Below are 12,217 nucleotides of genomic sequence, written 5' to 3'. Positions count from 1 at the left end.
ATTATGACCTAGTTTGAGTCATTTTGACCAAATTGGACTTTTTAAGGAGAAATAGGTTCCACTAACACCAAATGGGCCATTAAGAGCCACTCTACTTCAATTACTCCCATTAACGTACGATTATACCAATTATGAACCATTAGTATAATTATAGCTCAATTAGACTCAAATAGGAGAAATAAGCCCACGATACCCATTGAGGTCTGAACAAACAAAATATGACCCATTTAGTGTCATTTTGACCTAGTTATACTGTTTATGCAAAATTGGGGCCATTAAACCCATTAGGGTCTAAAAAGACAAATTATGACCTAGTTTGAGTCATTTTGACCAAATTGGACTTTTTAATGAGACTCAAAGCATATTCGGTCAGCTATACAATATTGTTTGGTAGTGACTTAATGACATAGAAAGTGACTTATTCAGTAAGCTTCTAGGGGAGCTTTATGCAGAAAGCCTAGTTTTTTTTCTTCCAAACTTGCCCCTCCCAATTAAAAAACACGTTCCTCCCATCTATGAAAAAATCTTCCTCCCAATCTATACAGACATATTGATCACACAATCAACTTTCTCCATACAAGAGTTTATGGAAAACCAACCAAGCAACCCCTTATTTTAATCGCAAAAATTAGAAGAATTTTATTTGGGAAACCATGAAACTGCAGTACCTGAACTTCAGCAATGTCAGAAATTGTTCTCTCCAAGTCCTGCTCTTCCTTCTCAAGCTGCAACTTTGCCTCAAGATAAGCTCCTTCCAACAAATTCGTGTTGCTCTTACCATTTGTGGTTACAGAATCTGCACCAAAAGTATTGAAAAGATGATTAAAAATTGTGATTATATTGATTTAAATTTAAATTAGTACAGTGACTATGGCTAACTATAAACAAACCTATATCAATTTGGATCCTTAAAATTATTAGTTTGACTACAAACTTTTAATCTAATTTGGACATGGGAAAAATGGATAAACAAGAACAATTCAAAACGATTGCAGAATACATAAAAGCAAACAACATTATCACAGACAACGGTAAATATAAGCGCCAGAATTGAAAAAAAAAACCTGGAGCTTATTGAATCGCTACTTGAAGAAAGTTTCCAATAGTTGGCTTATGGCTAACCTAATGGGGTTTTTTCAATAAGCTCAAAGAATAAGCTACCTTATGGTTCCCAAACATGGCCTTAAACTAATAATGATATATGCAGTGAAGTTATAGCATCAAAGGGAGCTAGTAAATTAAAAAAATATGATACCATGATCTCTTGCATCACCAGCAGACGATTCAAGAATTTCTTTACTTGTTTCGATGTTGACTTCTGTCAAAGCCTTTACAGCTGCAGAAGCAGCTGTTTCTGCAACCTCTACGCCCGCCAATGTTGAAAGAAAAGCAGCCTGAAAATATGAAATTCAAGAAGTCAGAATTAACTTGCAGCACAAATTTAACTGTCCATCTAAAGGGATGCTAATGATACACTAAGGGTGTGTTTGGCACACAGATATGACCGAACATGACTTGGACCGAGGGGAGTGACGTAGCCCGTGAAAGAATTGCGCAAGGTTTTTGGGGTTTTAATTTAACACGAGTAGTTTAGTAATATACCAAATCTGTCCCGTCTCCCTCATTTTGGTTCCACCAACTTGGTGGGACAAAAAGGGATATCATCATAATAACATGGGCAAAAGGTTTTATTTGTTTAGCCACCTCCAAACTTTTTCCCACAAAATAGCCAAGAAACCGCAAGCCAACGCCTCAAGGTACTTTTCCTTGCGGTTTCCGACATATTCTGACGCACCCAGATGAAAAGTGGGCCCACCGCAGAAATAGTTTGAGACACCGCAGCTTGCGGCACTGCAACTCTGCAAGGACATGCGTCGACGGACAAAAAGCAAGCCAAAGCCGCAGTTTGCGGCACTGCAAGAAAAGTGTATTGCGGCGTTTTCGGTTTCTTGACTATTTTGTGAGAAAGAGTAAATCGGTGCTATAATATAAAACTCTTTACTTGAGGTGGCCACTTAAGATGATAACCCGACAAAAAAGTGCATTTTTCTCGATCAGTCCTATCCTGTCCCGGTCTAAATATTTCACCAAGCATGGGACAAGTTTCTGTTATGTCCTATCCTGTCTTGTTCCCTACACCAAACACACCCTAAAAGATCGAGAGTTTAATAGCAAATCGAGCCAAGAATCAAAAGATAGAACTTAGGAATCTTTACCTGAGCCAAGATGGGGTTACTTGCATCATCAAATGGCGTTAGGCGCATTTTTTTGCTCGGATTGGATTCAATATCAAATCGATCCATAGCTTTATGAACGTTTTCCTCAGGCTCAATTGAATCAGGAGGCCCAGTAAATTGCTCTCCAAAAGGAAGCTTAATAAAACGATCTACACATTCTTTTTCACTTCTACCAACGACATGCTCAGATACCTTCTTCCAGTCATCACCATAATGCATAACGGCTTCTAGAAGGTGCAAAGTTTCTTTCTCTGTCCAATCTGTCTTTACCTCTTCACTGATCTCCACTCTCTTAAAATCTGCAGAGTTAACTCCAGCACGAACATAGCACCGTGCACAAAATGTGGTGTCTTTCTGTGGAACAAAAATAAGGCAGTGATATTTTGTTTCGGAAGCTAAAGAGTACAAAAGCAAGGATCAAGGAGCAATACTACCTACCACTAGCACTAGAACAAAATCGGCTTTGTAGGATGCCAAAGATGTCCAAATGTCCTAATAGACTACTTTATAGGACCAAATAATTCGGCGTCGCGTATAAAGGTGTCACAATATGATATTAGAAATTTAGAATGTATTCGGGAAATAAAGTTTCCTATTAGTTTTTTATAGGACACTTGTCAGACATGTCCCACGAACAAATCCTTTTTATACCGAAGGGTCTTTGGCTTAGCGCTGCCCATTAATCCAACATTCCTAGAGGTCAATGGTTCCAACCTCACAAAAAGGTGAGGTAGTGTGTTTTTGCCATATATGTGTGTATGTGTGTGTGTATATATATATAGAGAGAGAGAGGTATAGGGGAAAACCCCCAAAAAAATGAAAAACTAAAGAACACCCTATAACCGTTCATCTGGATTGTATGCACATGTGCATACAAGTAATTTAAGATGTTTCCTTGTTTCTATGCACATGTGCATGTTGGAAAAATTACTTACAAATTACTTGTATACAGATGAATAGTAACTAGGGTTTTCCTCAATTTTTCATTTTTTTGCGGATTTCCCATGAACCTGACCCTATATATATTCTTTACTTCAAAAAGAACATTATACAAAACACTTGTTTTTATAAGACATTTTTTCAAATAATGTCGTACAAAAATTATTAACAAGACGATCCATTTCAAAATTGTCCTAAAAAACTTGTTAGGAAGCCCAAAAACATCTTTTCAACTTATTGTAACACCTTTACATATTACGCACGCGCAATTGTTTGGTCCTATAAAGTAGTCTATTAGGACACTTATACATATTTGACGTTCTACAAAACCGTTTTGTTGTAGTGTTAGCATTTAAACTACTTTCATGCTAAAATAGCAGTAACATAAGAACCATAAATATTTCATCTAACATGGTAATAGTAGTCATTCACGTATGATTAAGATACCTTTATGTTAGAAAAGCAAGCAATGGTGCAAAGAGAATTGCAACTACTGCAAAATTTCTTCTTTGGAACACTGGCATCACCAACCGAATTAGCTCCTCCGTTATCACTGTTCTGCTGTGAAGCTGCAGAAACATTCTTACTCTCTTTATCTTCCCATTTCAACTGAGCCTTTGTCAAAGGCGAACCAAAGTAATTGACCAAACCCCATGCCTCCAAGAAATCGAAAACCTTCCGTACTGACCCCACGTCACCAATAATTGACTTCCGAGCCTCGGTGAATGTAATCTTCGGCATAGGGTTCTCTTTAGATGGCGGGTTCTCGATGATACTGTCTCTGAACCTTTTAACTATTGCATTCCTGTAGTATTTATAAACCTTTGGGGTTTTAGATGGTGACTTCCCATCAAAAAATTCTGGGAGAATTCGTACCTCACATTCATGGATGTCGTTCCAAGAAAACCACCCTAAACACAGATAACATTGGTAAGTATAATAGAAATATCGGGCACGGATTTCTGATTACCCATAACCTAAAGCCCCGGAAACCACCAAGTAACGATGAATATATAACTTAGAAATTAGTCATCTTTCTGGTAAGGAATACATATTAGCAAGCTAAATCAAGATTTCTAATGAAATTAGCCTAGAAATAATTCCCCTTTATGAAGAAGGGTTGCAGTTTGATTTTGATTTTGATATCCTCAACTTTCTATAAACAAGAGTTGTAAGTTTCCATCAATTTTGGAGTCAAAATTAACCTGTTTTAAATCCCAAGTTAAAATCATACAGGATGGAAGGAATGATTCTTGGTAACAAATAAAACGAACCCTAATTTTCGGAGGAAAAAAACAACCCTAAAAACATCTCCGTGTTGGTAATTCAAACCATTGGCGGTTCTCTAATAATCGAATCCAAATTGATAAGCAGGACAAAAACAATTCAACTATGAACCCTAGAAATTTCATATCTAGCAATTTCATTATATTCGCCATATAAAAAAAATTAGAAAGAGAGCGAATCGTTGTCGTGGGCTTACTGGAATAACTAGGAACATGGATGACATCGAAATCAGGTTCACGCGGCCGCGAATTGACGGTTGCGGGAGTGGTGGGTTGTTTGGAATCGGCGGTGGGAATGGGAGGGGCGGAGGTGAGGTTGGGAGGAGTGATGGGATTTGGAGATAATTCGAGCGGTTGGAGCTTTTGATTTTGGCTTGTGGGGGTAAGTTCGGGTATGGATTTGGGAGGTTGAGCTGGGGGCTTCAATGGTGTGGCACCACCGCCGGAGCTGGTAGCCATTAATCTGAGACCGCCGGTGCACGGAGGAGAAAGGGGGAGAACGAGAGGGTATTAACGGTTGAAAACGGGTAGTTCGATAATTACTGTTGGAATTGGTTCACGCCGTTAATTAACAAAAACATGGGGTTTGAGGTAAAAAGGATAAATTAGAATTGCAAATTGCATAAAAAAAAAATAACATATTTTAATTTGATTTTTATTTTGTGCAATATATTCTTAAAAATTTCATTTTGGTACCTAAAATGTAAAGTCTTATACATTTAAATAGCCAGGTAACTGACTAAAACATTAACCGGTTATCATTTTGATGTGACGAGTGATGTGGGTATCCAACTCAGTATTATTTGCTGACGTGGTTATTGACATAAATTTTTTAATCTAAAATTTGTTTTTTTAATATAAGTTAGTCTTCAACCGTTTACCCAAGTACTTAAATGTTTAAAACTTTACATCTTAGATACCAAAATGAAAGTTTTGAAAATACGTTACCCAAAATAGTAATCAAGTTAAAATACGTTACTTTTTCATACGTTACTTTTTCATGTTATTTGTCCAAATTAGAAATAGATAAATAAATAAACTTCTAATAAAAAAAATCATATTTTCTTTAACTAACTTGTGTGCACCTCAACAAATTAGTGAAATCAGTAGAAATAATCATTTTCAGAGACCAAATTCATCTCTAGTCATTTTTTTCCGGAAATTTCTAAAATATCACTACATCCGTAAGTAGCACCTCCTCAACTTGCAGAGGAGCTAAAATACAAAAAAAAAAAAAAATCAATTTTCACCCATTTATAGGGGTGTCACTTTGCGGATCTGAGTGAGAAGTGAATTTTTTTTTTATCAGTTGAACTAATTGCAGAGACCCTTAATTCCCCAACTAATTGCATAGGCCTTTAATTTCCCCAACCAGTTGCAAAGGCCTGGAAAACAGTCAGAAAAATCTTTATTGTCAGTTAAGCTAACGTCACAAGGTCTATCAAGGGCTACAAATTGATCATTACGTCTTTAAATTACAGCTATAAATGTAGGGTTGGGTTCCATTGAGAATGGTAAAAAGAGATCTCCACCCTTGAATCAATCCTAGAGTTCCGCTAGATCAAGACTGATGAAAAGCACCAGATCAATTCCCTTCTAAAACGCAATTCATATGTTAGTTAGAGATTAAACGTGGTCAATGGTCTAGATCTCTTTTACACTTCTAATCTTAACTCCTATTCTCACACGATCTTTTGTCTATGAGGGTATTTGTACAATGCAACGTGAAACATCTTTATTTTGTCTTTTCTCAAATTTGTTTTATGAATTTGTGTGGATTTGAAGATCTGTCGTTAATTATAAGTTTATAGGGTATTTTGTTATATTAGTAGTGCTCAAAACGGGAACTCATCGACCAATCAAAGGCTACCACATGGTACTAAAAAAATTCAAAAGAAAATTCCTACCAACAACCTTAGTCGGGATGCCCGGTCGGGTCCACCATAAGTGGTCCCAAATGCCCGTTTTTAACCGGAAACATGTAAAAAGATACGAGCTAAGGCAAGCTGACGACATGGTGCTATGTGCCTCACAACACCATTTAGGCGTGCATCTAGTTGATCCTCGTTCAAAACACGATTGGTTTCTCTAACCCAACCAACGCTCAGATTTTATAAATCGACAGAATCAAAGAGGGCAAAACTGATAAATAAAAGAAGCAACATCCTTAACGCATGTGTAGAAACTTGCATAATTAATAGGTCCCTAATCAGTGCCTAGAAAATGGCATTAACTAATCCAGACCGCTAGTCAGGTCCCCCATAACCAGGGGCAGATCCAGCCTTTAAGCACTGGGGGAAAAGCCCCCCAGTCAAAAACCAAAAACTTTTGTTGACTAGCTTAAATTTTCTATTTTCACTCTCGTCCTACATGGTCCCCCTAACCAGGGGCGAATCCAGCCTTTAAGCACTGTGGAAAATGCCCCCAGTCAAAAACCAAAACCTTTGTTGACTAGCTTAAATTTTCTATTTTCACCCTCGTCCTATATCCCCCCGGGGCGGTCCCGTATGGCCATATGCTTCCCTCCCCCAAGTCTCATCCAACATGCCCTCATCCCATTAATTTTCTGGATCCGCCACTGCCCATAACCAGTCCCAACTCCCGAATGCACATCTTTAGCCTGACACGTGTACAAAGATGCGAGCCGACGACATGGCTTTGTGGGTCTTGTCTAGACATGCAGCTCGTTGATCCTCGTTTGAATCACGACCAGTTCTATAAACCGGTTGAATCGAAGAAGGCAAAACTCGGATATAAAAAACAAACCAAGAAAAAACATACAATTTGGCACAAGAAAAAAGCTTAGTTTGAAGAACAGTTGGTAGCCACACACAAACATGACACAATTCCATTTGTTGTGTTTTCCTGCCTGGGATTTCCACCCTTTGAAACCCAGGCTCTTGCTACCGCTTCTTATAAATTACAAACCGAAAAACGACACCGTTACCCGAAACCCCAAACCACGGGGTTTGTTAATTTTAACAAGAACGAATGGTGTATAAATGCATGCCAGAAACCTATTCCGGCTTTGGGTGCCATGCCAATTTACTTCTTTGACCCTCATGACACTGGCGGAGCGACACGGGAACAAACGACACTCGACGCAATTCGCATCTTCATGGGATTTCCGACCATGATTTCTCTGGTAAAAACGACCTGCATTTCCACAAACGGATCTGCTTTAGAACAAGAAAAGATATGCATATAGTGGGAGGTTCAAATAAGAAGACTAAATATCGTGAGAAGGTAAGGTTAAAGGAAGATACACAAGTGAATCATTGAAAAAATTCATTTGAATATAAATAATTTTGTAACGTCGGTTCGCATATGCATCTTCAAATAATTTTTTTCGGATTTCTTCAATGGATTCACATATGAACCTTCTCTTCTTACCTTGTATAAGTCTCGTCAAAAGAACGTGGGGGATTGGTCAATGCAACATGCTTGGATCACATGTGATTACGTGTTGTTTTGTATCACATGTGGTCTTGGAACTTCTCGTCTTCTCACAAATTGACCACCTTCTCGTTTGATCCTAACCCTATATAGTGTCGGGTTCAAACGAGAAAATGGTGACCAAATAAGAAAACACGATATCAGTCAAAATACATGTGATTTTCCACTAGAATGAATCATGTGTAAAATCCCGTGTGATTCATGTGACTTTGGCCGCTACCTGAGGCCGCAGGCCAAGTCGCCCATTCACCCCTTGCGTTGATAGTATCCCGTAATCACATGTGATTTCAGTGCAAAATCATATACCGTTCTCGTGTTTTCTTATTTTGACCTTGTTCTGCTCTCTCTATCTCTCTTCATATATATTCTATATATAAGTATGTCGGTTTTGATGTATATATCAAACCCAAATCCATGGACGGATTACGAACAACTAGCTTTACCAAATATGTTTAAAGATTCAAAACAAGATTACCCGATATGATTTAGACATTTTGCATTCTTTAGTTCTTTTGTCGTTCGTAAAAACATAAAGACATGGTTTTCTTTGTGGGATGTCTGTTTGGGATGTCTGTGGCCCCTTCCCCATGTGGGGCGGCCAAGCACCACAACAACATTACAAAGTGCAAGCCCCCCCACCATCAGATATATCCTATTCAACAAACCCCACCACCCCATCAAAGAATAGCCTATTAACTGGAAAGATCACAAAAGAATCTAAATATATCTTCTATACAAAGATTGTGTTGCCCCCTCTGATTGAATCAGTGACTATACACAGATGCAAGCACCAGATTCTACTCTATCTGTTTGCATCCAATAATTTGCAAAAAGAAATGCAAGATATCGCATTTCTTGATGAGTCTGAAACCAATAATGTACCTCTAGAATACAAAACCATAATTTGCAAAAAGAAATGCAATCCCGAAACCAAGAACGTACCTCTAGAATGCAAAAACCATAATTTGCAAGGCTAGATTCGAATCCCGCCACTCAAGTAGCAAAACTGCTGAAATCTAAGGATACCTGCAAATGGGTACAGGTCGTTTGTAAAGATCTTCCGATGAAATAACAAAAACTTCATGTGATTACTTGCCTTAAATCAGACCTTCATCCTGCACTTTGGTCAGAACCACCACCACCACCATGGGTGGCCGGAGATGGAGGGGCGGAAATCACAAATTGCGGTCCTTGAACACCTGATAATGCCAAAAAGATTCTCTTTTTTACATGGGTCTTAATAATTTTCATTGTTTTTCAATGGATCTTTTGAAAGAAAACACTGCCTATTGGATACGCTGCTTGAATCGTCTGAATGGATGAGCTAGTCGGCAATCCATAGCCTTGAAAAGCTGTATAACCATGGCCAAATTGGCTTATTTGATTGTAAGGATACATCATCTGAAGATACTGCTGACCGGAATATAGGTTGTAAACGCCCTATCAACAAGTAGATAACCCGTTAGATTAAATAAACTTCCGGTTTGGGCTAGCGGTTCAGAGGACTCTATTGACCTGTGGATAGACGTATTCTGGACCATACGTTCCATGTCTGCATAAAGAAACAAAAAAGACCTTAAATTTATATAATATTTTCAAGGGAAATTAATTAAAATAGTCAGACTTCGGATTCATCTCTTAGCCATTTCTCTCCGAATATTTCAGAAATGTCACAACCTCCGCAAGTAGCAACTCCTCAACTTGCGAGGGGTCAAAGTGTAAAAAAAGAAGTTTCTGAACTAGGTCTGCAAGTACAGGACCAAATCTGTAAATTAGTCACAACACTTCCGCAAGTGGCAGAAGTGCCACTTGCAGACCTTTATCTAATTTACAGGTTTGGTACCTGCACTTGCGGATCTCGTTCATAAATTTTTTTAACATTTTGGCCCCTCCGCAAATTGAGGAGGGGTCACTTGTGGAGGTAGTGATATTTTTGAAATTTCGGGAGAGAAATGACTAAGAGATGAACCCAAAGCCTGAAAATGACTATTTCTATTAATTTCCCTATTTTCAAAACCCACGAGTCAATTCATCTATCTCTTCAATATCTTCTTACGGGTATGAAGGATACACTAATCCTTGTCGGTAATTGTAAAAAAACGGTGGTTGGCAGCCATAGCCGCCAATGGAAGGCACACGAGCAGTTTGCAGACCGCCAGCATAAGGTATTGGTGATGTGATACCTCCTGATACCATCAGAAACAGACATTAAGAAACCAATCTTTTCGAAATCGTTCTACTTTTCACTAATCAAAGCCTATAAAAGTCGATATAAGTACTGCATTCAGGGCCTGTTTGTTAGCAGCTTAATGAGCTTAATGAGACTCACAACTTATTTGGTCAGCTATATATGAGTGTTTGGTAGTGGCTTAATGATAAAGAAAGTGGCTTATTCCATAAGCTAGTGCTATGCAGAAAGCCAAGTTTTTTCCCTCCTAATTAAAGGTCACGCTCATTCCATTTATAAACACCCTCTCAATCTACACAGACAGATTAATCCACAGTACATATGGACAAAGAAGTCTGTATGTATAGATTGGGAGATTTTTTGTTTCAGATATGGAAGGAACGCGTTTTTTAATCGGGAAGAACAGATATGGAAAAAAAAAACTTAGCTTTCTACATAAAGCTCCTCTCTAGAAGCTTACTGAAAAAGCCTCTAGAAGCTTACTGAATAAGCCGCTCTCTATATCATTAAGCTACTATCAAACAGTCCTGTATTACAGACCAGAAAAGGCTGTGAGTCTCGTTAAGCTGCTAACAAACAACCCTTAATGGGAGATCAACCAAACAGCCCCTCAGTCTACAACCAAAATCACACAAGATTGAAACCAGCAGATAAAGAAATCAGATACCGAAAGGCGGAGGTGCACGAGGCCGTCCAAGTGAAGCCAGGTTACAATTTGCCCGCCTGCCATCAATGACCGGAGCTGGATCAACACATGATTTCGTAGCAGATTCAGGGTCACGAAAAGTTACCTGAAACCTCCATCAAAATACCATCATTGGAACCAAATCACTCTGTAGGTTATTTTCATTTAAAAAATACAGAAAAAATTTAGAATCTTTGGGAATTGAATGAATCCTTCAATGGCAAATGTATCAAGAAACTGTATTTTCTGTTGAAAAATTCATAAATACTAAAAACCCACAAACTTATTTCACTGTTATGCATTAGAAAGCTTGCTACACCTTCCATGGCGATGTTTTGCTCAAATTTGAAGGGTTTTTTTAGGGTTCATTTAGTATAAAGAATCAAAGAGAACACTCACGAATCCATAACCCTTGGATCGGCCTGTGTTCTTATCAGTGATCACAACAGCTTCAAGAATCTCTCCAAATTGTTCGAAATAATGGCGCATGGTCTCACTTTGAGTCTCCCAAGCTAACCCTCCAACAAACACTTTAGTGAAAGTTGTATCCCCAAATGGGGATTGAAACCCTGAAGTTGAACTCGGTCCTGAACTCGGAGTTGCCGGAATCGACTGCTGATACGCCATTAACAACACCCTTTTCTTCCTTCGTCTTAAATCAAATTGGGTTTTGAACAGCAAAAAAGGAACAAATTTATTTTCACAAAGACTTGAAATTGAATGAATTAGGAGCAGAATCACGCGATCAATTTGGGAAAAAAAATAAAAACCCTTTACAGAAAATAGGGGAATTCTTTCGAAGAACTTGAAATGTTCGATTTGAATGGTTGAATCGAGCCAATTAGGTTCTTTGAAACAGCAAAAAGGAACAAATTTCTATTCATAAATAGTTGGAATTGAATGAATTAGGAGCAGAATCACGCGATCAATTTGGAAAGGAAAACAAAAAACAAAAACCCACAAAAACCCTTTACGGAAAATTGGGGAATTCTTTTGAAGAAGTTGAAATGCTCGATTTGAATGGTGGAATTGAGATCGAAAACAACAAAGACGAGATGATTACACCACTCTAGGGCTGGAAATTTGAAATTGAAATCGAAATCGAAATCAAAAGGGGTGGTGGTGGATGGTGGGTGGAACAATTCGTTGTAAAACTACCCACAAAAAAAACATGAAATCGAAGTGGGGTTTATGGCGAAGAAATCAATTTTACTTTCATGGAGGTAAACAACTAAATAAATTTTATTTGTATTTTTTTTTTAAGTAAATAATACTGATTTGGATACCACATTAGTATGTTAATCAGTTAATATTTCAACTGATTATCTGGCTATTTAAATGTTTAAAACTTTACATCTTAGGTATCAAAATATAAGTTTTGAAAATACGTTACCTAAAATAGAAATCAAGTTAGAGTACGTTACTT

The 12,217-nt window shown here is 37.9% G+C and overlaps 2 protein-coding genes across 5 annotated transcripts in view; both read right to left on the bottom strand.

Annotated features, from left to right (window-relative positions):
* Positions 1–4,955, bottom strand: part of LOC112508703 (SWI/SNF complex subunit SWI3B) — a 5,982-nt gene extending 1,027 nt beyond the window's left edge. Inside the window, exons 1-6 of one of the 3 annotated variants that reach the window (XM_025113412.1) lie at positions 4,660–4,955; positions 4,053–4,087; positions 3,624–3,998; positions 2,217–2,591; positions 1,256–1,394; positions 669–796 (exon numbers count right to left, since the gene is read on the bottom strand). In XM_025113412.1, coding sequence (XP_024969180.1) covers positions 669–796; positions 1,256–1,394; positions 2,217–2,591; positions 3,624–3,998; positions 4,053–4,087; positions 4,660–4,921 — 1,314 coding nt within the window. In that variant the 5' untranslated portion in view covers positions 4,922–4,955. Of the gene's footprint in view, positions 1–668; positions 797–1,255; positions 1,395–2,216; positions 2,592–3,623; positions 4,088–4,659 lie in introns of all 3 variants that reach the window. The other 2 variants (XM_025113413.1, XM_025113411.1) reach the window with 2 other exon arrangements.
* Positions 4,956–7,219: 2,264 nt separating this feature from the next.
* Positions 7,220–11,951, bottom strand: LOC112509967 (RNA-binding protein 24-like). 2 transcript variants are annotated; one of them, XM_025115200.1, is made up of 8 exons: positions 11,191–11,951; positions 10,774–10,897; positions 9,975–10,104; positions 9,434–9,470; positions 9,205–9,358; positions 9,015–9,117; positions 8,861–8,944; positions 7,220–7,618 (listed from the first exon to the last, which is right to left on the bottom strand). In XM_025115200.1, exons 1-6 carry the CDS (start codon positions 11,416–11,418, stop codon positions 9,029–9,031), a joined length of 762 nt encoding a protein of 253 aa, XP_024970968.1. In that variant the 5' UTR covers positions 11,419–11,951; the 3' UTR covers positions 7,220–7,618; positions 8,861–8,944; positions 9,015–9,028. The 2 variants fall into 2 exon arrangements, with proteins under 2 accessions (XP_024970968.1, XP_024970969.1); XM_025115201.1 differs by having other exon boundaries at positions 9,027–9,117.
* Positions 11,952–12,217: the final 266 nt, after the last annotated feature.

This window comes from Cynara cardunculus (genome assembly GCF_001531365.2).
Source record: "Cynara cardunculus var. scolymus isolate 2C chromosome LG 3, CcrdV1, whole genome shotgun sequence".
NCBI classification, from domain to species: domain Eukaryota; kingdom Viridiplantae; phylum Streptophyta; class Magnoliopsida; order Asterales; family Asteraceae; genus Cynara; species Cynara cardunculus.
Note: the sequence above shows the minus strand (reverse complement) of the source record. Positions and strands in the feature narration are given on the sequence as shown.

Coding starts and splice junctions, on each gene's coding strand:
- LOC112509967 (XM_025115200.1), bottom strand. CDS start 11,418: ATGGCGTATCAGCAGTCGATTCCGGCAACTCCGAGTTCAGGACCGAGT. Junction 9,471..9,974: donor TTAGTGTATCCTTCATACCC/GTAAGAAGATAT, acceptor TTCTTTATGCAG/ACATGGAACGTATGGTCCAG. Junction 9,118..9,204: donor TCAAGCAGCGTATCCAATAG/GCAGTGTTTTCT, acceptor TGGCATTATCAG/GTGTTCAAGGACCGCAATTT.